This window comes from Myotis myotis, unplaced genomic scaffold, assembly GCF_014108235.1.
Source record: "Myotis myotis isolate mMyoMyo1 unplaced genomic scaffold, mMyoMyo1.p scaffold_m19_p_16, whole genome shotgun sequence".
NCBI classification, from domain to species: domain Eukaryota; kingdom Metazoa; phylum Chordata; class Mammalia; order Chiroptera; family Vespertilionidae; genus Myotis; species Myotis myotis.
The window spans coordinates 25,938,621-25,966,429 of NW_023416320.1; the positions used below are offsets into that span (position 1 = coordinate 25,938,621).

The window sequence follows — 27,809 nt, forward strand, 5'->3', positions numbered from 1 at the left end:
CATTCTTAAACCCATACCATTACAATCAGGTAATGTTTTGTTTGAAATTCCCCCTTCCCTTAAAAAAAAAAAAAAACCACACAAAAATCTTATCAAAAATATTTTATTTACAAAAAGAATTATACTATACATCCTATACTGGAAATACATTGAATAATTGCTAAAATAAATACAGGCAATTAATTCAATCTTCTATAAGAATGAGAGAATTTGACACTTGAATGTTATCAAAGCTTAACTTAGAACATAAATAGTTTAAAAGGCAAACTCAAGTTTTAGTCTCATTTATTGGCACGGTGTTTGTTTCCCACAAGCTCTCCAATCAGTGAGAGATGGAGTGGAAGAATGTTATGTACCTTGTTGTATTCCAAAGGTAGAATGTGCATCTTTTTCTTAGGATAGATGGAACATGGATGTCTGCTTGAAAAAAGCAGAAAGGCAGGAAGCACATGGCCCAACACTTCTCCACATGACTCTCCTTCACCATACTTTCTATGCAACTATTCGTGGGTTCAACTGTGTTTTTAACACAGGTCTACACAGCACCAGCTACAAAGCAAGATGGGTCGTGTCAAAAGTCAGACTGGATAACAGGCTCGGGAGAAGTGAAATTGGCTAGACTACAGGCATCTGGTTTGTTAATTTTTCATGTGCCAATTTTTGATAGCTATTAAACCTTGATATCATTTCTACTATGTAAACACATTTATGTTGGTCAGCAGAAAAGATGAAATTATCTGTAGGATAATTCAGAATAAAAGCCTCATTAGAAAGTAAAAGAGGCTGATAATTGGAGCTTAAACCTGCCATTTTGAATCTGTACAACTTTACATTTATTTTAATTTATCCAACTAAATCCTGGAAACCTCTGGCTAACACACAAAGTGAACTGGCAAGCTGGAAACGACAGGTAAAATATGTTCAATATATAGACAGGATCTGGTGAATTCAAGCCACAGAACAAAATTAACTGCATTGTATTTGTCCAAGTTATACAGATAATTTTTCCACTTTCCCTATTACTCAGCCTGGGAAACCATTGCCAGAATCTTCGATTATTCATCTGTGATATGCATGTTATGTCCAGTGCTGGCTGCCCAGTGTTTTCTTTTGAGCATTCCCTTTTTTTAATCTTATGAAAAAAATTGCACTTTTCTACCCTTTTGGCCTTGATTTTCATTTTTTCACACATAAGTATGTATTTTTACTCCCAAGGTGTGACAGGTATTATTGGCCTTTTCCAAAAGAAGTTTTAAAAAGTTAAAATATTGGAAGTTTAAATACTTTTTCACAGAAATAAACTATTCAATTTGAAAAGGTAGAGAGAGAAACATTTTATTCTTTCTATCATGAACAACATCCGTCAACCAAGCTTCACATTTTGGGTAGGTTTTATAAGTTTGAACTTTTTTTAGAACCTATTTTATTTTATTTTTTTATAAAGGAAGAACAGGTGTATTTTGGCAGAGAAGTAAAATATAGAATATGCAAGATTTGTTTTAAAAATGGGCATACAAAATTTTAAAACACAGTACAATTATATAAAAATACAGCACAGCCAACGGCCTTAAAATTTCCTTTGGCATTTCATTTGGTAGAGTTAAACAGAAAATCCTTTCTAAAAAACAATTAGCTATCAACACAGTCCATAAGTTAGGTTGTATACGTTGTAAGAACGTTTCCTTGAGTTTCCAAAATCCTTTCTTCCATGATAACCCACATAAAGCATGGCTAGTGAGGTATATAGGGCAAAACACTGTTAGGCAGATGTACAGTAAGGGAAAAGTGCATAAACAAAGAATTCTTCCCATTTTCATAGAAATAACAGGTTACATCTGAGTTTCTTCTTGTTGATGTATCATTTTACTTTGGCAGAATCAAAATAAACCCATAGAAATGTCTTTGTTCAAGTCCCAGCAGCAGTGATATGTCTCCTGTGGTGGCATTCTCTGATGCCACAATACTGTACGGTCTTTACAGGAAATAAGGTTTTGTTTGTGTCCCCATGTGTGATTGCAAATGTCAATCAATGTAAGATCATACATCAAGCACCATGTCATACTGTTGTCCCTTCTTCCGCCTGCCACACTTATTGATGAGAACCACATACAGAGTCAAAAGCATAACCCAATAGCATACATAGAGCAACGTTCCAACAATTAGAACTGTCTGTTTGGAGTCCGAGAATGGCTTTTTAGATTCCTTATAAATGGTGAAAATCACACCGCCCAGGAGGATTGTAAACCAAACTGAGACTGGAATGAGTCCTATGAAATTAACAACAATGGTTTTCCTTCCAGATGTGCCCCACCCAGCTTTGTTTATCGTTGCAATTGCAAACATCTTGGCGGGAAGTAAACTTGACATGTACAACACTGAGTAGAGGGACATGAAGACCATGACGATATTTCCTCTCAGGCAGCTGGCAAAGGATGATTTGATGAGACCTACTAACTGAACAGTTAACAAGAAGAGGAGGATGTTCCAAATTTTACCCCGGTAGAAGAGCTGGATTACCGTGGCAATGAGAAAGAAAGGGAAGAATCCAGTGATAACCGCTTCGTAGGTCATCCACAAGTGATGTTTATGAAACCACATGGCATTGTACAGCCACTCTCGGAAGTATGACTTGCTCCAACGGGTCTGCTGGTTTAACCATCGGAGATACTCGACAGGTGTTTCCGTAAGGCACTTGGATCGAGCTGTGTATTTTGTTGCATAGCCCAGACTCAGCACTCTGTTCGTTAGGTGCCGGTCATCACCAAAACTGCATTGGCTGCCCATAAATTCCTGATTGTACCAGTCTTCTACAAATTCATGCAGCAACGAGTTTCTGTACATCCCCAGAGGTCCACTAATGCACTGGACACACCCAAAATAAGATTGGCAGGCCCTTTCTATGTTAAAAGCCATCCAGTATCTCACACTGCTGAGGAAGGAGATCCAGGAATCATACTTGTTTAAAATCTGAAAAAAGAAGAAAATAGAAGGTAAGCCTTAGTTAAAAATACCAACATACTTTCAACAATAAAGAATTTAAATAAATAAAAATATATGTATAGGGTGTCCCAAAATTCACATAAGATTTGAATTTTTGCGTGAGCATTAACAGCAACAACAACAAAAAATAAAAGCCTAATTTTACTTGTTTTTTTGAATCAGATTCTAATATCTGTTGCCCTTTGATTTCAATCCCTTCAATTTGATAAGCATTACCAAGTAACAATTATGGCCCAGGAGCAGGGACAATGAAGACCACGGAAGACCACGGCTTTGCGTATGTGCCAGCAAATCTGGAGGCCATTTACCCAATGTGCTATTCCATACATAACCCTATACTGTATACTTTATGAATCAATAAAAAGTTTACAATTTTTAATTATAAACCTGTGTTTTCTATCAAAATTACTTCTTGCGTGAATTTTGGGACACCCTATATAATTGCTCTTAAAATTAAAAAAACAAACAAACAACAAAATCTATACCATCCTGCCCTGGTCAATAGTTTGAGTGTTGACCTGCGCACCAAAGGGTTGAGGGTCAAGGGCATGTACATGGGTTACAGGTTTGATTTCCCACCCTGGTTGGGGGAGGCAACAAACCAATGTGTCTCTCTCACATCCATGTTTCTCTCCCCCCACTTCTCTGTTTCCCTCCTTTCCTTCCACTCTCTCTAAAAAGCAATGGAAAAATACCCTCCAGTGAGGATTAACACAAAACAAAAAAGCCATACCATCCTGAGGTTACTTAATAGAGTAAGGTTTGTTATTTTGGCTTCTTCCCTCTATTTTTAAAAAAATATGATTTTTTAAATTTATTTCAGAAAGAGGAAAGGAGAGGGAGAGGGAGATAAAAGCATCCATGATTGGAGAGAATCATTGATCAGCTGCCTCCTGGGGAGGGAGCCTGCAAACCAGGCACGTGGTCTGACCAGGAATCGAACTAACCTCCTGGTTCATGGGTCAACATTCAACCATTGAGCCACACTGGCCGGGTTCCTTCCTCTTTTTGACATTATATTTTAATGACTCTGAGTCTATTTTACTAGATTAATTTGATAAGTTGTGTGCATGCATTGGGACTTTCTGATGATAAATATTTTCTACTTCACTCTCTGTTCTCTTTTTGCTATGCTTTTTGTTCTTGTTCTATTAAAATAGTTAGATTTTTCTTTTTTTTCTTTTGTTTTTTTTTTTTAGGCTTTAGTTCTCAGTCACTAAATTCTTCTTCCAGACACTTTCCTGCCATCTAGGATGTGATGGTTTTCAAGTTCTATTGCCTCCTGTTCTGGTTAATTTCCAACTCATCTAATCCTTGGCTATAAATTTTCCTTCTCTTCCTTGATATTTTGCAATGCCAGTGATAAAAGGGTTTGCTTTGGCCTCCCTCCAAAACTTGAATCCTGAAATAATGCTCCATGTAAAGGCTATTCAAAATTATCAGCTTTTCTTGGCAATATTTCTAAATTCTCCCCTGTCTCAATTTTGTTCTGTGTTCATCTCGATTTCACATGCTTCCTTTTTACCACCAGGCCACTTTTTGTCCATTGTAGTGCATTTTCTTTGCCTTCACTATCACCACGAAAATATGACATGGATTATACAGCAACATAATACCTAAACTTTAAAGTAAAATTTCAGTGTGCTTTTCACATTTTGCTAAAATCTAATCTCACATTTGCAAAGAACTCATTTTAACCTTCACATGCTTTTGCATATTCATTTTCCCATTCCAATATCTGTTTCACTAATTATTTCTCCATCAATAGCAAATAATGTAAGATAAATAATTAGTAAAAAATAAATAATTGGAAACCCCACTTATTAATCAATTGCTCCTTTATCTTTCTCACTAGTATAAATTTGAGCTGCTGTTTCTCTTTTCTTTCTTTGTTTTCCAATTTAGATTTTTTGATCAATCACAAGTTGGTCAGCTTTTAAAGACATAGGTATATAATGGGGAATCCATCTCCTGCCACATTTTAGTTTATTGTCAACTAAATGAACTCTAACAACAGATTTTACCAAACCATTAAGTTATGGCTCAAGACCATAATTTATCAGCCACTAAAAACATGGATTATATGCCAGGACTAATCAAAGAAATCCTAAATTTTTTCAATTAGACAAAGAGGCAGTAAACTGGGTTCAAGACACTTCTAATGTGTAATACCTGGCACAGAGTTTGGTGTAGTAAATGCATATTCAATGAATCAATGAATCAGAGTGCTACCAAAGTGACTCAGGCAAAAGCGAAGCCATACTACACACCTGGACATCTCCCCCAACACCTCCAACCATGGGGTCTTCTTCTAAAACTTTTACCATCTCCACAGATGAGGCTGGGTCTAGCATGGTGTCTGAATCACAAACCTGCAAAGAAGAAGGAAAATGAGTTAAAGAAAATAAAGAATTATAAGAGTGATTCACACAGCCAACATTTTGTATATATACTATGTCTTCAGCCTTCTGGTCACAAATATCACAGGGATGAGTTTGTTATAGCATGGCCAATACAAAGAGCTTGTTTTCCATCAAGTTCAGTATTTAAGTTATTAACATAGCTGGTTAGAACAGCTGAAGCGATGTGCTGGGTTATCCTATAGGGTAACTAGCTTGTCCCAATTTGCCATGGATATTCCCAACTTTGGTCCTTGTCCCAAGGACTTTAGATGTCCTTTTTCTTTTTCTAATGTCTTAAATAAGGCTTTTAGGCAACTTGTCCCTCAGGTTTGAATGATGATAGGAATACTCCCATGACAGTATTAAAAGGGAGGCACACTTAACAGTTATTCCCCCATTAATATGATGAATAAAAGTCAGAAAATTCTCCTGCAGCCGGGTGTATGTTTCTAAGGCAAGATGTCCATGACTTGGGCTTCGCAGATGACATTGCATCAGAAAGGGAACTAGCAAGATATTCAGACCACCTTTGAGATTCTAAAGTACTCAAGTATTCATCTAGCCCTTTATGTATAAAAGCAGGTGTGAATTATCTTAAACCATTCTTGAAATGTTCTTACAAACAGTGTTATATGGATTTTTAAAAACAAAGGAATTTTGAAACCAAACCACTATGACTTCACTCCAAGAAGATTATTTGGATTAATCTATGCCTGTTAGACCCCTGACAGAAATTTCCACGGGAGGCCAAAGTGGACAGAGTCATAAACAGTACTTTTTTTGCACTCTGATTTCTGAACCAATTGGAAAAAAAAATAAGGCAGATGAGAAACCAAAATATCAACTGTATGCTCATAAAGCTGACAGAGAATAGGCCTTATGTCTGTGGAAGAGCAGGCTTCATAATGATGTTCCCCAGTATAAAACAGTATTACCTACATAATCAATAGCATTGAAGGGGGACAACCTCTTCCTGCAGATACAGTGCATGCTCCTTTTAAAAGTATGACAGATGTCTGCTCTTTGGCAATAGCCCACTTCTAGGTAAAAGGAAGAAGGAGAAGTTAGGCTAACCCTTCCTCCTTCCATACTCAGTCAGATTCAGTCACTTCTCTCTTAGAGAGGAAGGAGTGAGACAGCTGGGAAAGGCTACTACCTTTTCTCACAGATGAATCATATGTGTGGGATGGTGCTTCTTCCACAAGATCAAAGAAAATCAGAAGTAGGAAAAGTGCTGCTGCCTCTCTACTCCTGAATGATGCTAATAAACGCTGTATTCTTTCCCGGGAAATGCAGTAGGATCTTAGTAGATAACAAGTGATCAGAATGGACAGGCAATGAAATGAACCAGTTTCATACCCCCAATCAAACAATAAATGACATAATTGGCAGAAATGGTGGGTATTATCTGTAATTCCCATTATTTTGCCATTAAGTCTGACTATACTGAATGGATTTAATCAAGATTAATTTATTCATATCACCAGTGCATATCTTTAAAGTTCTCCAAACTACTTCATAAAATAGTAGGGATTTGGTTTTTCAAACAACAAAATGTAGAAATCTCAGCATTTAAAAAAATGTGCCACTTTTACTAATAGCTATTTTTTTTCTGAAAATAACATAAGTATTAAGGAAGAAAGTTGGTGAATACACCAATTTAAATGCATTATTGGAAGTTATGGCTAAAGGGAGCAAATGAGGTTATCCAGTTCTAAAAAGTGAACTGAACATCTCACTGGTGATCTAAGAACTAAGTATAGCAATTTCAGGGTTAACTTCTGAATTTTTAAAATTTTACTTAACATTTAGAAGAACGCTTTTTCTAATAAAAAAAAAAACCCCATCCATTCATTATTACATTCTACTTTGTTCCAGGATGGTCTCACTTACTTTAGGGGGGGAAATTTAGGAAACAGTTAAGCATTAATTTTTCATTGCAGAAAATAGGATTTTACTAATACTTGGATTTGCACCCATTCAACCCAAGCCTCAGGAACCTAAACAAACTCCTCCAAGACAGTGCTTGCCTCTGCCATGCCTTGTCTATCATTGGTTTGTATTGGCTAGGAGGTGGGCAGGCCTGTAGGGAGGGTAGAGAAAGCGAAGGCAGAAGTCCAGTACGCCTTTAGAATCCAGCATCCTGAGAGTTTAGGGCCACACCCACCTCTATTGACTCAAGCTGGGAAAGGTAAAACCAGAAAGCTAAAATAAGACTAAAAACAACAGGAAGGGGGCAATCTAGAATTAATGTTCAAGTAACTCCGCCTGCTTGTGAGCATAAGCCGACCAAGGCAACTGCCTCTTTGAAATGACTAAACTTGAACCTAACTTCTGAGGTTCTGCGTGTTTCAATTGGCCCTGCCCCTCCCAGTTTCCAAGTGCCAGGAGCTCTCAGAGAGAGACTGTTTGCTTGGTGAGTTTAACTGCGTTGGAAAGGAAAGCTCTCAGAAATCCCTTGGAAAGGAGTTAGTTATAGTAGGTTAAAGAGCCTTAAGAAGTTCAATTTCTGGATGTTATTTGGTGACTGAATGCCAATAGAAAGCCACCAGCTATGAAGTCTGTAAAAGCATGTATGTTCATGGACCTACTGTTATTGTTTTTAGTGTGTAAAGAGTATGATTAGTAATAGCAGGAACAGGATTTCCAGTTGTCCCCTCACTAATTAATAAAAAGTATGTAATATCATGAATGTCGGTTGCCTATTTGGCTCTAGGCCAGAAGCTGTGGGGGAGGACATTCGCCAGTTCACAGAGTTTAACCTCACCTGGAGAAACACTACTGGACATGATATGTACCCCGGAAACTATGAGAGCACAAATCACAACATCTCTCTGTCCACACTGAATGTGTCACTGTGATTTGTTTCCACCACATGAATTTTGACTAAAATGAGTGGAAAATGTCAAGACAAAAAGACATTATTGGGAGATTCTAGCCACCTCATTTTTAACCACAAAATATCAACTAAAGTGCTTGAGACCATCTGTCTTCTTCCTTCACTATCCTAGCCAAGAGGTAAACCTTCCTCTTTCTTATCTAGAACAGCTGAAAAATTTTTAAGAAAGGAATATCTTGTAACATAGGTAAACTCAAATTTCTATGTCCGTAAATAAAGTTGTATTGGAACCCAGGCACACTCATTCACTTTTATATTATCTATGGCTGCTCTCACACTAAAAGAGCAGAGCTGAATAGTTGCAACAAAGACCACATGCCTACAAAGCTTAATATTTACTATCAGGCCTTTACAAGCAAACTTTGCCTTGGGACGGAAATAATTGGTTGCAGCAGAAGGGTTCTCTTTCCCAAAATAAAAAATAATAATGAAAAGTTGAGATTAAATATGTTCGAAGTCCTAATTTTAATTCTAGTAGATTTTTTTTAAAGGTTGGCTCCATCTCCATGTTATAAATAACATTAACTGTATAAAAAATGTAAAACAATTAGATTTTTTTCATTCACCAAGATTTGCTTATTTTAAGAACAAATGCCCTCAGAATCAAGAAGCCTCAACTTAAATCTGTGTTTGACTACCTCTATCACTGTGAACAAGACATTTACCATCATTGAGATACCAGGTGAGACAGCCTATAAAAGTACTTTGTAAATTACAAAGGACTGTAGAGAAGTATGCCATTAGCATTAAGTAATAATTCTTACATGCTTATACTTCCTAAGTAAATGCATACCTAAAGAATAACGCTCCTTACCACAAATAGTTGGACCAATAGAGAAAATCTCTAATAGGATCATGGGAATTAATTACATATGGAGAATCTTTTGTGTCTAAAACTATCCATAGTAATCATCTATAAATTATTAGACTGTAAGTCCATTATCTCAGTGATCTGAAAGTTAATCTACCTCATTGTAATTTAAATAAAAATTTCCTCTAGAAATATCACTTAGTCTACCAAATGCTTTTTAAATTCCAAGACCCAAGTCTAAAATGCCTAGTCTTTATGTTTCACTTTTAAAAATACATATTTTTAATTGATTTTCAGGGAGGAAGGAAGAGGGAGAGAGAAAAACATCGAAGTGAGAGCAAAACATTGATCAGCTGCTTCCTGCACGCCCCCTCTACCAGGGATGGAGCCTGCAACTGGGGCATGTGCCCTGACCATGCCCTGACCATCCCCTGAATGGAAATCAAACCAGCAACCTTTTGGTGCACGGAATGAAGCCCAATCAACTGAGCCACACCCGTCAGGAAGTTTCACTCTTTTAAAAACTGAGGCCCATAGCAAGTAAGCAGCAGAGTTGAGTTAGAATTCACATTTCCTCATTTCAAGTTCAGTGTGCTATTAATCTTATCCTCTAAAATGAAGGATACAAGAAGATATATAACTCTCTCAAAATCAGCCCTCAGAATATTTTGGTTGCTTAGACTTCCTAGTCAGAATAGGAACCAATCATATTGCATACAGTGGATGCTTATTACTCATGGTAGTGACTGTTCTACAGTTTCTGTGAACACTGAATTAGCAAATACCGAAAAATTGCTTCTAGAAAGAATATAGGGTTAGCTTCCTCCAAGCCACAGGTCACAACATTTTTGTCTACTGATCATTACCTAACTTTGTCTTATTTATGTTTAAATACACTATATGAGTCATTAACATTGACTAGAAGGCCAACAGCCCTATTAAGTCTAAACAAAGCTCTCCTAACAAACATATTTTCTCCATAAAGCAATTGCAGCCTCGTGCTCTAGAGAGCCCTTCAGGACTACACTTGGGGCCATTTAAAAGAGCTATATCACCAAAGCGAAAAAAGCACAAGAATGTGAAAACTAAAATATTACCTAGCCCGTAAGGAAGTTACTTGTTTATAGTAGAAAAGCTAGAACAAGAAGGCAAAGCATGGTCTTGCTAGAGTGAAATTTTTGCCACTCCACATGTCTGCAAACGATCACAAAAGTACTTGCAAACATTGATGTGAGGTTACAAATATGTTTAGTGAGTGGCATAATTTACAAATGAAGAACCCATGAATAATGAGGGTCAACTCTTATGAATGATTTAGTCTTTCTCCTGCTTAAAGGATCTTGGTTACCTAGGGTGCTGCCAAATTAAATAAAGGCCAACAGTCCAAATAAAATTGCCTCTTATATTCTTCCCTTCAGAGAATGTCCATGCTTATTGTAGATTCTCTACCTGCTAAATCCCTAATGCACACATTGGGGAATATTGTTTTTTCCTTTGTCATACAGACTGGTGGCCACTTATGTTGGCACTTATCAATGTTTGGAGATAAGCAATAGGAATGAATAAAGCAATTATATAATCTAACTATCAAAGGATACTTAAAGTCTTCTGATATTGAGTATTAAAAAGAACAAAAAGTAAATATAATATAATCCCAAAATTGTTTTTTAAAATAAGGGAAAAATAGAAAGGTATACACCAGAAAGTACTAAAATTTATAATCTATGGGTCATGTATTTGTTACCAATGATTTTAATTTTGCTCATTGTGCTTTTCTATAGTTTTTAAATAAGTGTTACTTTGGTAAATAAAAAGCTAATATAAATACTATTTTGAAAAGATCAGAGACTTTTGCCGTATCTTAAACCATATCTAGATAGGTCAGAATCTGTCCTACTTTGAAAAAGTTTCCCCAGAAAATACCTAGATTCAAAAATGAAAACCTTCTGTGAACACTGAGTTAGCAAATACTGAAAAATCTTCTCTTCTCGCTTTATTATTTGTCTTCTGTTTTTCTCCATCTCTGAAAGCAGCCACTAGCATCTTAGATGAATTTGCTACCACACTGGCTTTCTCCTAGACCAGTGATGGTGAACCTATGACACGCGTGTCAGGTGACATGCGACCTCATTTTTTTGGTTGATTTTTCTTTGTTAAATGGCATTTAAATATATAAAATAAATATCAAAAATATAAGTCTTTGTTTTACTATGGTTGCAAATATCAAAAAATTTCTATATGTGACACGGCACCAGAGTTAAGTTAGGGTTTTTCAAAATGCTGACACGCCGAGCTCAAAAGGTTCGCCATCACTGTCCTAGACTAAAGCTTTCCTCCATATTCCATGTCGATGTTAATTATTTGAGTGGCTTTAAGGCTGAGACAGTAGTCAGAAAGAGGAGTAGGAATAAACACTGAGAGAAATGGAGAGGTGGTAACTGATATAAATAAATCCTTTTCTGGAGGAGACCAGAGGGAGTTGACCCGGAGAGCCCAGGAGTAGAAGTAGAAATGTTAACCTGAGATAGATGGTGAGGTTAGATACCCTTGAACCTGTAAATAGGAGAGAATAAGAAAGATCTTGATGGCCTTCAGAACCAGTACTTTTGCTTTTCTCTTTCGTAGGAGGCAAGATCATCTGTTAGTAGTTAAGCAGGGAGGAGTTTGGGTAGGGAGCTGGGAGAATGATGAAGGTATGCAATAATAGGTCATGAGAGCAATAAGAAAGACATCTATCTATTCAAGATCAAGTGAAGAGTGCTGACCAGTGCCAAAGACCCAGCTGCAACTGGAAATTAACCATGTTGGTCATGTCTCTGCACAGTGAAGCAGTGTTCTCCAGCCAGGTTAGCAAGATAGTGAACAGATGGTCAATTTCGTCCCTCGCATCATTTTCTCTTATGTATAAGCACCTGAGCCTTGCTTGTTTCCTTCCTTCCCTAATAAACCTGAACTCCACGTTCGGGGGTTAGTCACTTGTAATGCTTAGTAGCCAAAATCCTGCACCCCCTTTCTCCTTTGTCTTTCTGTGGCTCTGCAAATCTCAGACCCAGGGTCAGTCAGAATGTTATAGGGCATACCTGGCTACTAAATATTGGGGAATTTGATTGATGAGGGATGGCAGGATGGAACTACTTGGTTTCAGAATGCCACAAGGTGGTGTGTGTGTGTGTGTGTGTGTGTTTTACACTTCCTTGAGCACTTGAAATGGACCAAGAATCCCCAGAGGATTCAGCTCCCAATTACCAGCTGTTGCTGGGTCAATCTCTCCAGAGGCTTCAGCCTGAAGGAAGGAAAGGTCTCCGGGCTGATTAGGGCTCTAGCAGCAAGCCTACTCCAACATTTCATATTGTGTATTATTTTTTTCCTGGACAGGCACAATGTCAGGTTGTCAAGGATACAAACAAAATTCAAAACAAAAATGATGGGAAAGGAGGTTTGGGAGGAGCAGGTTTATAAGAAGGAGGAAAACCCACACAATCATGTCTTGATTAGAAATGACAAGTGATTGTTTTAACTACAATTAAAAGCAAAATATCAACAGATGTTTTCTTATTTTACGCCCAGGGCATCATTTTTCAATCCTACGCAAGTTCCCCAGTCATCCCTCCCTTTAAATGGGTCACTTCATCCCTCATCTAGGCCTGAAGCTGCAGAATGTAAGTAGGTATAAAATGTCCTGTGTTAGCTGAAACTACCTTACTTTTGATAGTTCTAGAAATTAGGAGAAACTTGGGGATGAAACTCTGTCAACTCCATAAATGAGAAATCAATATGCATATTGGTATCAACTGAAGAAATGCCCCCAAACTCTTCAGATATTAACCCAAATTAACAGTTGTAGCAACTGACATGTATTATAATTTTTAAGAATTACATGATTACATATATATAAAAGCCTAAGTGACTGAATGACCAGTCGACAGGTTGCTATGATGCGCACTGACCACCAGGGGGCAGACACTCAACACAGGAGCTGCCCCCTGGTGGTCAGTGCGCTCCCACAGTCAACCTCCCAGGGCCGGCCAACCTCCCACAATCCCTCCCGATGGCCAACTGGCCCCAATCACCGGCCAGGCTCAGAGACCCCATCCATGCATGAATTCGTGCACTGGGCCTCTGGTACAATAATAATAGGAAACTTGTAATAATATTAACACCATCACTAACAACTTTTGCTACTTTTGTAACTTTTGTACACTTTTGTCATATTTTTTTAAATCATTACCTCAAAACCCTTGTAAGATTGCTTTCTTATATTCAGAAAACTGAGGCTCAGGGAAATGGCCCTGCTTAAGTCATCCAGGTAGAAATATGTGGATTTAAACCTCATTCAACTGACTCTAAAGCTAGTGCCCTAAGCCCTGGCAGGGTAGCTCAGTTGGTTAGAGCAATGTTCCTATATGCCAGTGGTTCTCAACCTGTGGGTCGCGACCCCTTTGGGGGTCAAACAACCCTTTCACAGGGGTCGCCTAAGACCATCAGAAAACACATATATAATTACATATTGTTTTTGTGATTAATCACTATGCTTTAATTATGTTCAATTCGTAACAACGAAATCGGGGGTCACCACATAATCACTATGCTTTAATTATGTTCAATTTGTAACAATGAAATCGGGGGTCACCACAACATGAGGAACTGTATTAAAGGGTTGGGGCATTAGGAAGGTTGAGAACCACTGCTATATGCCAAGGTTGTGGATTCTATCAGGGCACATACAAGAACCAACCAATGAGTGCATAAATAAGTGGAACAACAAATCTTTCTCTCAAAATCAATTTTAAATATGAGGGGGAAAAACAATAAAAACAAGAGGCTGCCATCAGAGAAATGTACTCAAAGTGCTCAGGCAGCACAGGAAAAGGAGCAAGGAACAGACCACTCTCCGTAAAAATAAATAAAAATTAAAACACACACACACACACACACACACACACACACACACACACACACACACACTAATTTAAAGCCAGTGTCCTTTCCCATGCCATTTTACAGAGAGACCCACCACTAGGCATGACTTTGTGGCAATAAAGGCCACACGGTATATGGGGTCTTCTAAAACCTAGGATTGTACTCTTAAGAGAAAAGGAAGATTTCTTAAACCTGAGACATGTCTTCGTTTTCATATCATCATGGCCAGAATCTATGAGCATCCGAAAGAAAAAAGCTCCAGTAAGAACGAGGAGAGGACAAACCCTACAAGTGCGCAGTCAGGAAATTAACGAGACACAGCCCAGTCTAATTTTCATGTGAGCAAACACCATCACAAATGCTTTCAAAGGTCAAGTTGCAGCGAGTGAGGTAATGCTGTTTGGGGAGTGAAATAAACATTACTTCGGTTTTGCTCTGGGAAGGTTTTTCCTTTTTCTCCCTGTTTCATATTTCTTTTCTTTGTCTGTTTTGAATTCGTTACCCTTTTCAATCAAAATCGTTCTCATCACCCTCATTTTGCCAGGTCTCTGTGAACACCGTTTTATAGCCTTCCTTTGGGTCTGCGGATTTTTTTTCCCCTCAAGACCCTCTGCTCGGCAGACACTATTTTCTTACAAGGCTGGGAATTTTAAGAGTGTGGAAAATGACGTTGGATTTGACTTGGCAGAACCAAGGGGGGCAGGGAAGGGAAGGGGAGAGAAAGTAGGAAGCGTCTCCTGTTCAAAATAACCTTGATTTCCAACCAACAGCATTGCAGAAGTTAAGCATTTTCATAGATAGGCTTAACAGTTTTACAAGGCTTTTCCCCGCCTCTTTCAAAATGTGCTTTCAACAGTCTTGCTGTTTTCAAATGCACTGAAAGGGGCACTGTGTTCAGAAGTGACAAGGATGGGCTATAAGCATATGACTGGAGAGATACAAAAGCTGCTTTATTTGGATGTATGTTTGCCCTGGCAGGAATTCGGAAACCTACCTGCACATAATCCACGCTTCGTCCCAGGGCTCTGAAGGCCGTGTACATGACTTCTCTTTTTCCACCCCATTTCTGCATGATGCAAATACTTTTGTTGGACAAAACCAACTGGGTGACATGTTGGGAGCTTTCTTTATGGGACTCCTCCGTCTCACCGGGACCCTTCTCGTGAAAGTTGTTCTTCCAAATATAAGTGGCTGACCTGTCCCTGCCCATGACTTCACTGAAGATGTCCATCATGTAGAGGTCATCCTCCGAGTTCCCGTCTATGACCATGACCACTTTAATCCCAGGGTAGGTGAGCCTTTTCACAGATTGCAAACATTTCCGTAAGTAGTCTGGATCTTCTTGATACGCAGCGATGCAAAGAGCAACAGTTTTGTTCAATTTAATGGGGGTTTCTAAGGATTTTTTCATTTTTCGGTGCTCCAAAAAGGCAAACAGGCTTTGGATGATGAGGTGTGATGCTAAAAAGGCACCATACAGTCCAAAAGAGAAGTAGTAATTATCTGTTTGGATAAACTGGTAGCCAACAATATAAGCAGCTGTGATTCCAAGGAGGAGAGAGACTCCAAAAAGTGTGGTTCCAATTATTCTCAGGATACATAGAAACCTCTCACAATGCATCTGTAATATAATCAAAGATACTCTTGGTTAATGACTCTTGTTCCACACCTGTTGTATACATGGTTATCATTAGACGAGGAGCTGTCAGGAGTTCTAACCTTGAGTTTCTCACTAACTAGCTGTGTGACTTTCTACATCTCAGTTTGCTCATCTGCAGAATGGGAATATAAGGATGTCCTCCTATGAATGACACCTCAGAGGGCTGTTTCAACAATCAGATGACATGATGGCCCATCGCATTATTGAAAACCACAATGTGTTAAACAAGTACATGGAACCCGTTATTTCTAGTGTGTTAGTCATGTATCTAAGGTAACACTCTATGTATGTGGTCATAGCTAGGTGTGAAACCTAAATTTCCTAGTGAGCCAGTCATCTTTCTTCCTACACCATGTTTTCTCCTCATCCCCAATACTGACCAGCAACAAATCCATCCAGAAGAGATTTTACTGAATTGCTCATGTCATTTCATCCTATCCCTAGTGCAAATCCCTCAGCTCTCACCCTTCCATGCACCCAGCTGAGGTTGGAGATCAAGTATCCTACCTGGATTCTAGCACTGGTTCTTTCATCAACTAACTGTGTAGCCTTTAGAGAGTCACTTTACCTCTCTGGGCCTCAGTTTTTTTCATCTGTTAAATGAGGGAGTTTAGACTCAATTATTTCCAACATCTCTAATGACATTAAAAATGCGTCATGCCTAGGTGTCCTGCACAGACATCTATCAAAGCCCCTGTAAGTCTGCATTGCATTCTTTTTTTTCAGATGGCTGTCTCCTCCACCCATCACACTAACACCAGACTGGGATCAGGAACCTTACTGGACCACAGTAAGCATATAATAATGTTTGTAGAAATAAATCATCAATTAAAGAAATAGCATCATGCTTAATTTCAACAGGTAACTTTCACATCCTCTTAAAAGCTGTAACACATTAGACCTGAAACACATTTCAGCTCTTAACAGTCAATTTTGTACTCCTCCCTACAGTTTGTGTATCTCCTGGTTCAGGCTGGAACAACTAGAATATAGGAGGACCACTTTTCTGTGTTTTCCAAAGCATCTTCAAGCCCGAACATAGAAGAGGTGCCCGGTAAGATCTTTTTATTTATTTTCTCTTGTTGGGTTTCTGGACCCAATTTCAATGTGTGTGGGGGAGGAGGCTGCCCAGATATCCAATAAACAATACTCTGGTCACCTGCTGGGTGTCCTACAATTTACTTAATTCTGACACTATCTACCGATAGTGTCAGATCCCACAGGTTAAGTGTTCAGTCCCGCAAGACTGCCCTCCATCCCACAACCTTCTGATCCCAGTCCCAAGCTCAGGTTGTTACCGGTGCTTCTGACTATTTATCAGAGGTTCTTAAGACCCCCTTTTCCTTGGATTTGATGGATTTGTTAGAGCGGCTCACAGAACTCAGGGGACCCATTTACTCACCACATTACCAGTGTATGATAAAAGGGTATAGCTCAGGAACTCTCCCAGGAATGAACTGCAATGAGGAATTGGTATAAATGCAGTGTCCCCATCTTCAGTCATTCACACCAACTTCAGGGTTTTCATTATATTTACATGTAATTACTGGTTAAGCTTTTTCTTTAATTCAGCTAGTCTTTGAAAGCTAAGTTAATTTATTTTCAATGGAAACTTAGGATCAGCAATTATCCCTGCAAAATTTCTTGTTGGATATGCCATCTATATTTCCCTATTCCACATTAAGGCTTAAAATTGCATGTCCACATAGCATTCAATTATCTTGTATTATTCTCTTGGTTGTTGCTAGTTGTGTGGCCACCACGTTGCTCTCAGCTCCAAGAGGCACCATTCCCGTTCTAGTCCCTGTGGTCATACACTGAGGTGGGTCTGCATTACACTGAGTGTGGCTGCTCACCAGTTTGCTTCCTCCTGAAGCACAGACTGCTTGCTGTGGCCCTGGTGTTCCAGCCTTTGGAAACTGGAGATGGATCGCTTCCACTCGGGACTTTTAAAAGAGAGAGTGGGCATCCTGCAGTCTCTTTTCCTCCCACCAGCTCATGCTCATACCAGCAAGATGCTAGGGCATTGCACAGCCCAAAGACAAAGCGAGCATATGTACAACTCGAGCCTAATAAAGTTAATCACAGCACAACTGGAAAATTCAGGCTGCTGGAGAATGGTGAAATCTTTTCAGTGAAAGGCTAGGGCACAGCATCCCTTGCTAATTCAAGCAGCTGTTGGGATGCTTAAATCTCCCACAGGGTGCGTTAGCCACTGCCGAAAGGTGCTGGGAGCACCAGACTTGGAACCTGTCTGTTTCCAAGACGTGAGTCATTCTCACAAGCGTGAAACATTTCAAGGGGACGAAAGCCCTCTGCCAGGGAGAAGCTGAAGTGTGTGTTTCACTTGTGTTTAAAATCACCATCGCCAGCAAAAGAACTGCCTGCTATTCTTTTTCCATTATTCACATTTTCCTTGCTTTTATCAACATACGTGGACAGAGAGTGTTGGCAAAGCATCTGTGAGCCACAGCTGAAGTGGGAACACCACCTGACATCATAGGCGTCTACACAATGTCCGTTTGAAGCCTGGGCAAAGTTGCTGGTAACTTGAAGCAATGTGGCTAGAACGGAACCTTCCTCTTTCTGCGAGGTACTGCAGTGTTGCCCTGATGGCCACACACAGCATCTCAGTCCAGGCCACAGGGCAAAAGGCACATTTCAGAGCCAGATTTACTGAGGGAATATGTTGATCTCAGGGAGTGACATACAGGATGTGTTTCTTTATAATTTCCCCTGGGTGATTTCATAGATATGGGCACCATATGTGTGAGACTTTCTGAGACAATCCCCAATTCAAATACTCCGTTTCATAAGCAAACTTTCATTGTCAGACATATGGCTTTATTGTTAAATAGGAAAATCTGGTTAGTTTCACCCTAGATCATAAGAGCTTACTGCTAGATAAAAAGATGATTTAGAAATATACCTTCCATAAATATTTAAAACATAAAAGTTGGATTCTTTAGCCTATTCATTAATTACTTTTAAATGTTTCTTAAAATTATTTTAGAGGAAGAGGGGGGAAGAGAGGGAAAGAGGGAGAGAGGGAGAGGAGAGGAGAGGAGAGGAGAGGAGAGGAGAGGAGAGGAGAGAGAGGAGAGGAGAGGAGAGGAGAGGAGAGGAGAGGAGAGGAGAGGAGAGAGAGAGGAAGAGAAGAAAGAAACATTGATCTATAGGCACCCCATCCAGGGATTGATTCTTGCAACCTGAATATATACCCTGACTGGGAATCGAACCAGTGACCTTTGGGTGCATGTGATGATAATCAACTGAGTCACATTGGCCAAGAGCCTATTCATTAATTTTTAAGTTGCTACTGGACTTACTAACAATTATTTACTAAATATTATTCTTTCAGAATTCTAAGCCAAACTAGGTGTTCAAGAATGGCGTAATTTAAGATCCACAAAGCCAACATTTTTTATACTTGTTTTCACTAATGTACCCCAAGAATATAAACCTGGGTTATATTTTTTATAAATATTTACTGAATACCAACCTGGCTTATGATTGTTGTTCAGTAAATTAATGGGTGTAAATTCATCAATATCATATTGCCATCACTGTTGTTGTGTCAGCTGACATTTATTCATCATTTATTAGATTCTAGGCAGTGAGGCAAGTTTTATTTGGTTTGTTGAAAGGCATGATCCTATTTAATCTTAATAACTTTAAGTGGTCAATGTATAGTTAATCTCAATGTTACAAATAACATATACATGTGATGAGGAAAACAAGACTCTGAATATTTAAGTAAGCTGCTCAAACTTACAAAACCAGCAGAAGCATCCAGCCAGTGGCATAATGCCAGGTGATTAGAATATTCTCAGAAAATATTAGCAGAATAGATTTGAACCCTCCTGGCAGCACTTTTTTTCTGGCTATTAAAACATGTTATATAAGGTTAGGAAAGAACTTTGAAAATGATTTTCCTGCTGTTGTGGAAAATGAGAAATTGACATACACCCAGTTACAGACACAAAACTAGCCAATCCTCAAAAGATATCTGGGCTCATATACTTTCCTCTGTGGGTACAGCCAAAAGGGTCATGGAATGCAGTTGGCATAAAGGAAGCTGATGGTTCCATCCATGCAAGAGCAGTGCTCCCCAAATCCTGTTTTCCTATAAGAAACTCCTGTTTCTATTGGTCCCACCTGTAGGGCCTTGCTGTTAGCTCATATACCCTATAACTCTATAGGCATTGGGCATCAGAGCCTTTTCCTATCCCATGACCTCATATTAACCAGAGGTCTAATGGTGCATGAGAATAGCAGCTGCTCTTTCTGCCCTAGTGAAGTAGTGAGAACTGAATTCCCATAGCTTTCATAAATTGGTCCTTTTGTTTTGGATCTGGGAGAAATTGAAGTGAATTCAAATTAATTGAGTCAGCATCTGGGAAAGGCTGCAGACTTTAGTCAAAAAGATACCTCTTCTGAGAAGTCCTAGCTTACCACTCCCTTTTGAACTAACTTCTCCTACCTACCCTCTCTGCACTCCCTGTCATTATCTCGCCCCTAACCCTGTTTTGATTTTCTCAATGGTTCCATGTACACTCTATGGCTATAAGGATGTATGTGTTTCAATCAACTGTGCATTCCTGTACCAAAAAAACAAACAAGCAAACAAACAAACAAAACAAACAAGTTCTGGTACATAGTAGGTATTTAATACTACATTCTGAATAAATGAGTAAGTCCATTTGGACTCAGGCAGCCAATGCAGACTAACAGAGCAAAGGTCACTTCCCAATCTTTGGGTCAGTGACCATATGTTGAGCCACTAAATGTACCCCTCATGCAGCAATTTTTTTCCTGCTATAAAGACAGTTCCATAATTTCTTGCTCAGCTATCTAAAGATAATGGTTATGTGTGTGAGCGGGGGAGGGGTTAGGGGAAGGGTTCCAAACCAGTTCTAGAATACCTTTGGAAAACAAAGTTAGACAAGGCAAATAGAAGGAAACAAAAAACCTCAAAAAGACCTATGCACCCTCATGCTCATTGTAGCATTATTTACCACAGCCAAGATGTGGAAACAACCTAAGTGTCCATCCATGGATACCTGGAATATTATTTGGCCATTAAAAAGAATAAAATCTTGCCATTTGTGACAGCATGGATGGACATTGGGGGCACTGTACTGAGTGAAATGGGTCAGACAGGGAAGGACAGATACTGTGTGATCTCTCTTATATGTGGAATCAAATAAATAAGTAAGTGAATAAATAACCAAGTTCTTAGATACAGAGAATAGACTGGTGGTTGACAGATATGGGAGGGTTGGGGGTAGGAGAAATGGGTGAACTGTTTACTTCATTTCATTTTTTGCTTAAATAAATTGAATCTTTTTAAAAAATCATAATATTCCGCCCTAACCGGTTTGGCTCAGTGGGTAGAGCGTCGGCCTGAGGACTGAAAGGTCCCAGGTTCGATTCCAGTCAAGGGCATGTACCTTGGTTGCGGGCATATCCCCAGTGGGAGATGTGCAGGAGGCAGCTGATCGATGTTTCTCTCTCATCGATGTTTCTAACTCTCTATCTCTCTCCCTTCCTCTCTGTAAAAAATCAATAAAATATATTTTTTAAAAAAATCATAATATTCCATTATGATGATAAATTTTTTTGCATCTATATTCTGAAATAATAGTAATTAATATTTATCAAACACTTTCTATGTACTTTGCTAAGCACGTTAATACATTTCATTTAATCTTCACAGCAAACTTGGGAGGTACTGTCTACCCCAGGTTACAGATTAAGAAACTAAGGCTCCGCCCTAGCTGGTTTGGCTCAGTGGATAGAGCCTCAGCCTGCAGACTGAAGGGTCCCAGGTTCAATTCCGGTCAAGGGCACATGCCTGAGTTATGGGCTTAATCCCCACTAGGGGACATGCAGGAGACAGTCAATCAATGGTTCTCTCTCATCATTGATATTTCTGTATCTCTTTCCCTCTCCCTTCCTCTCTGAAATCAATAAAGATATGTTAAAAAAAAAAAAGAAAGAAAAAAAAAGAAAAGAAAAAGAAACTAAGCTCAGAGAAAAATACACAATTGCTTAACGGTAGAACTGATATTCACTCCAATGATTATTTGACCCGAGACTGTGTTCTTGACCATTACACCTTATTACATCCTTTAATATAAATGTGAAAGATGATACCAGCATATTCTTACAGAAAGAATATGCCCTGGCTGGTGTGGCTCAGTTGGTTGGGTGTCCTCCCCTGCACTGAAAGGTTGCTTATTCCATTTCTGGTCAGGGTTTTGGGCTCAATCCCAGTGAGGGATGTGCAGGAGGCAGCAGGTCAAAGTTCCACTCTCACACTCTCTCTCCCTTTTCCTTTTTATCTCTCTAAAAACCAACAAAAAATATTTTAAAAAAAGAAAATATATAACCTCAGACGTAAATTCCCAAATATTTTTCAAAACAGACATTTCTCATCCTTCACTATCTTATCAGAACATTAGGACATTTGTCTTTTGCATTTTATCATCTTCGGTAAGTTTTCTTTTCTTTTTCATTCAGAGTGGAAGGGAAAGGGAGAAAGAGATAGAAACATCAAGGATGAGAATCATCCATCGCCTGCCTCCTGCATGCCCCCTACTGGGGATTGAGCCCGCAACCCTGGCTTGTGCCCTTGACTGGAATTCTAGGACCTTTCAGTCCACAGGCTGCTCTATCCACTGAGCCAAACTGGCTAGGGCTGGTAAGTTGTTGTTTTTTTAATATTTCAGCATGATCCTTCAAGATAACCTATTAAGCAATTGTCTTGCACATGTGCACTGTAGATATTTGCACTAAACTAATTTAAATAACGGGTCACATTTTTTTTTTTCTAAGCAAAAAATCAAGTGTTAAGTAAAACCAAACATTTTTTTATTCATTCATGCCCCATTTTAAGTTCTAGGTAAAACTTAGGACAAAAATCTTACCTTACTTAGAAATCTGTATCTTTCAGTTGAATGTTAAGTTATATATGTTGAATTTGGGCGTAAGAGGGAGGGATGATGAATGTAGTAGAAGTCAGAGACTACAGTCTAAGGTATATTTGATTACTTACTTAGATCAAGAAAACCAATGATGCTATGCAGGCCTCCTTCCAAGTGTATTCCACCCAGATGAGAGTCAGTACAGATTTCAAAGTCCAGAAATCAGAATGCCCAGTTAATTTAAAATGAAGCAGCTAAGCTTGACCTATGAGTGCACTCTGGTTCCCATGCTCTGGGCTTTGAAGTCTGCCTCTTCCTCTCCAGCCGCACTGCAGTTCTCCCAGCAGAGAACCTGGAGCTAAGCTTGCAGGGGTAGGCAACAGCCTTTCATAGGCCTTGTCCCCACAGCTGTGTCTGGATCCAGAGCTTTAAGTTTCAGATTTCGTTCATATGCACCATCAATACTGATCAATCACCCCTAGGATGCCAATACTCCCAACTGCCTTATGGCAAAGGGGAAAATTACAAAAGACTTGACATGGAATCTTAGTTCTGTTTCTCCATTGGCTCCTGGCCGCTGTTTCTATAGAGCAAAACTCTACGTGGCCACATGGGCCACAAATGCTAAGCCTCTTCATGAAATCTTTCCTGATCTCTCTCAATCACATATGATTTGTCCTCAACTTGAACCCCTATAAAACTTGACTAACCCAGCTGTAGCATGTCCACTTCAAGGATATTATATTTACTATTTCTTGGATTAAATTTCATCCACACCCTCCCTGTGACTTTGAGTAAGTTGCTTAATCTTTCTGGGCAAGGATCCTTTATTTATAAAATTTTCTTTGGGGGTGGGGAGTGCAGAGTAGGGGGTAGATATAATGTATGTAAAGTGCCTAGCTCAGTGCCTGAGATGTATTAGACGTTAAATCAACAGTAGCTATTATTTTACATTTCTTATGAGCCAGCTCATATTTTGCCTTACACTATAGTTAAAGGCTTTGTTCACTGAATTCCATTAGAATGTGGACTGCATCTTATTCATTTCAATGTGCGGTAAAGATGTAGGCATTTAAGAGGCATTTGTTCATAAATATTCCTTGAATTTAAAGAAAATATTCAAGGGTATGACCTCATTATATTTATTTTGACTCATATCAGTAACATTCTTCTAGATTGCGGGCAAGGCAGTATATATGATATCCACATAGGTGACATTCAAAACAGACTTGAATAACTTAAGGTATGTGCAATGGGATGATACTTCTTCTATGCAGATTGCTGCGAGACAGTACAGGGTTAAAACCACATTGGGGTGATGGAAGGGGTTTTTCTGCAGGGAGCTGTCCCCCCATTCAGCTGTCAGACCAGCTGCCCCTGGCTCTGTCCTGGCAGCCTCTTAGGGAAGCACAGCCTGGGTGTGCAGGGATAAAAAAAGAGAACCCAGAAAGGGACAGTGGGGTTATGCTCTCTTCTCCAATTTCATTAACTCATCCCACCCACTCCCTTACATTATGCAAAAGTCAGGAAGCTAATAAGGTAACAGACTACTTATTTTTAGATTTAAAATGTAGCTGTAATATAACTTTGCCAAAGGGGGTCTGGACACTGGCCCACAGATAAGGGCTTTCCCCACAGTGCCAATAATAAAAAATAAATGAAACAGTGAAAGGTGTGTGTTTAAAATTTCAAGAAAAAATTATTTTGAAAGAAATCTTAGCTGGTAAGGAAACCATCTGTGAAAAAGTATTCATGAAATTCTACATTGTGGGGCTGTTCTATAGACTGACTTAACAAGAATAATTATACAATCTGATTTACTTTCTAGTAACTGTTTCTTTCCTATTCATTCATTGCACAATTCCTGTTTTCCAGGAAGGTAACTGACTAAATATTTTTGCTTCCTTCCTGGAGAGTGACATTCAAATTTGATAGTAGTCATTGACTTAAGACCTTGAATTCCTATAAGTTACATAACTCTCTGATAAAGTAAGGCTTTAGTTCAGCCCTGGTTGATGTGCCTCAGTTGGTTAAGTATGGTCCCCAGCACCAAGGGGTTGATGGTTGATTTCCTGTCAGGGCACCTGACAGGGTTGGGGGTGGGGCGGCGTAGCCTATGGATGTTTCTCTCCCTTCCTCTCTCTCTAAAATCAATAGACATATTTAAAAGGGGGAAAAGGTAAAAAGAAATAAAGTAAGGATTTAAATCTAAGTGTAACACAAGCAACTCAGGTAATAACTGTTTATCAATAAATCTACAATACATCAATACATGTTTCTAGTCACCCAACTCAGGTTACATATATGTATTTTTCAATGAGTGATGATATCCTAATTGTAACACTATAATCCAGAAATGTCTACTTAGACTTCTAAAGTTATTTGTTCCAAAATTGCAAATGCATACACAACATAATATACATACTAAAATAGGTACTTTAAAGAGTTAAACTTTTATTGAAAATGTAAAGAATAGCCAAAATACTAGGAAAACTAATGGATTTTGCCTTTTTAAAAATACAGTGAAAACTAATATAACGAATGGGTCAAACTGCACACATTGGGATGAAAAAGTTTACAATTTAGAGTTCTTTTCAACCCTATCCTATAAAATTTTAAAATTGTATCTACAAAGAGTGTGATAGGCATATTAGTTGTTCTAGCCAATTCCATCTAAATACACATTTTAATTTTAAACATTTAATCATTGGCATGTTTGAAAGTGTTGACCTTTTAAATTTTTGTTAAAATGACTTTAAAAATTCATAATCCCGTTTAACTTCTCTTAATGTACATCATCATGTGCCTTCACTGCAATGAGAAATCTGCAGGAGGAAAAAAAAAAGCCTGAAAATCTACAATGGGCAGGGAAGTTGTTCTTCCTCTTAACTGCCTCACTCGTCAGCAAAACATAACTACCAACACTGAGCTGTGAGTCTATATATACTTAGGCCTGGAGTTCGGGGGAAGCCCTTCGTGACCAATCAGGACTTCCCTATCTATTGCGTCACACCTCCCCCCGGGGCGTGACGTCAAAGGCAATCCCAGGCCAGCCACGTGGGTTGGAGGAGTGTAGCGTTTCTGGGCAGCTGTTTGGAAGACATCCGCAGCAGCGATCCCCAAAAGTGAAGGGCAGGGCGGGGGGCGGGGGCGACAGGTCTCCTACACGCACCTCCAGGGAGCGTGGCTCTAGTCTAGCCGCTCGCTCGTCTGGGAGGCGCGCGGGGCCGGGGAGCCCAAGTGCGGAGCGCGGGCGTTTGGGGGATGGAGGGAGAGGCACGGGGGAAGCTGGCACCTAAGGCTGTGTAATAGGAGCCGGGTCTTGTAAAGCCTCCTCCCCAGGAACCGCCTCTCCGCTCCCAGCTCCTCTTTCCAGCCTTAATTATCCTTTCAGCACCGTTTCCCCTCGGCTGCGTCTCCTTGGCTGGGGGAAAAAGCCTCCCTCGCCTCCCCGTTCTCACCCTCACACAGACCCTCCTTTCAGACCCGCCCTCCTGTTCACAGGGACCCATTTCGGAGCCCAGGCTCACGCTGGGCGGGAACCAGCGTGACGAATTCCGCCCAAGGTGTTGATTATCCATCCCGACCCAGCCTCTGGCTCGCCTCCCACCTTCGCCCTAGGCTTCTCCCAGACCCCCTCCCGCACCCCCGCGCTAGGCGCTCGGGACTGCGCCCCCAACCTCCCACCCGGCCGTGCCCCGCGCTGCAGCTGCGGAAAGAGGCTCCCCAGCGAGCTGGGTGCCACGTCGGAATTGGCTCCCGGGACGTTGCAGCTGCCCGCGCGCCGCGCGCGGTCCCCAAGCGCGCCCAGCCCGGGGCAGGCGGGCCCGGAGAGGACCGGGCAGATGCGCGCCCTCCTCCCGCCAGGATCTGGGGGACGCCGTGCCTGATTAAGGCTTCCAGAGCCGGGCTCAGCCCGGACAGACCCAGCCTGACACTTTAATGGGGTGCAGGGAGTGCACAGGAGGGGAGGCTGGAGAAAGGGGGGAGTGGCCGAAGGAGGCCGGTAGCCGAGAGGAAGTGGGGAAGTACCCTCCTTCTTGGGGTCCCAGCTAGGAACCCCGGATCGTTTTAACCCTTTGCATTACAAGTAAGAAGCGGGCTTCCCACTTGGAAGTTTAAAACGCGCTGGGCAGTTCCAGGGTTTTCCTCCCCACATCGAGTGGATGGGAAAAAGAAGAAAAAGGGATGGGAAGGAGAAGAAATGCAATTTCCTTACAACAGTGGGAATTCTGGTTTCCTGACTGGGGAGCCCCTCTGCGGCTCCGGAAGATGCGGAATGGAAAAGTACATCCCGGGACGCGCAGTCTTCACCGGGCAGAGAGGTTACCTGTGCTCCCAGCGAGGCAGCGGATTTCTGGAGAGCGCCGCAGGGATGGGGGAAGACAAGGTTGCTAAGCCTGACAGTTAGCTGCAATATCCACTGCTTTTCAGTCTGTTGGAAATTTTCAGACCTCACACTTTTCTGTCGAAAACTGACTGTAAAGATTTTTTTTTTTTTAAACCACACCTATGTAGATCATTTCTTCCCTCCCCTGGCCTATTCGAGCACCCTCGTCCTTCACCAAATCGCGCCAATATAACGTACCTTGTTCAGCTCTTGGTCATAAAGTTGTCCTCGGCCTGTCTGTGTGGTCCCGGAGGGCCGGTGGCGGGCAGTTTCCAGAATTGAGGTAATAAGAGATCAGATGAATTTGAGACGACCGGCCAAAAAAAATAAAAAGTTTAAAAACAACATTTAAAGAAAGATGCGGGAGCCTTAAAGGTTTGATTCTTCCCCCACTTTGAAAGGAAATTTCACCAATATTCTCGGATATTTCCGCTGCACTTAAGTCTCCTGATTCTTTTTTCTTAAAAAAATTGTACTTTAAAAATAAATTAATTTTTTAAAAAAATTTTATTGTTATTCTTTTTGCTCCAGTCCTTCTCCCCTGATATCGGGAAATCTCTTCTCTTTTTCGTATAGAAAGAAAAAAAAACGCCCGGTGAAGACTCAGCAGAACCCAGGAAGCGCAGAATCAGGAGAAAGTCTTTGGCTGGGACTGGTTCAAGTCCCTGGTTCAATGGGCTGCTGGAAGCCAGGACTGGGTAATTCTTTCCAGACGTCTTAACTTCTCCTTCCTCGCTGCTGTTGCCTTTCTGCCTCCTCCAACTTAAGGGGGTCTTAACTAGGGAGCTGGTGGGTGTT

The 27,809-nt window shown here is 40.2% G+C and overlaps 1 protein-coding gene across 1 annotated transcript; it reads right to left on the reverse strand.

The window, feature by feature from the left end:
- Window positions 1-139: 139 nt before the first annotated feature.
- On the reverse strand, window positions 140-27,807 carry HAS2 (hyaluronan synthase 2). The gene is made up of 4 exons (XM_036338186.1): window positions 27,210-27,807; window positions 15,027-15,653; window positions 5,271-5,372; window positions 140-2,967 (listed from the first exon to the last, which is right to left on the reverse strand). Exons 2-4 carry the CDS (start codon window positions 15,651-15,653, stop codon window positions 2,038-2,040), a joined length of 1,659 nt encoding a protein of 552 aa, XP_036194079.1. The 5' UTR covers window positions 27,210-27,807; the 3' UTR covers window positions 140-2,037.
- Window positions 27,808-27,809: the final 2 nt, after the last annotated feature.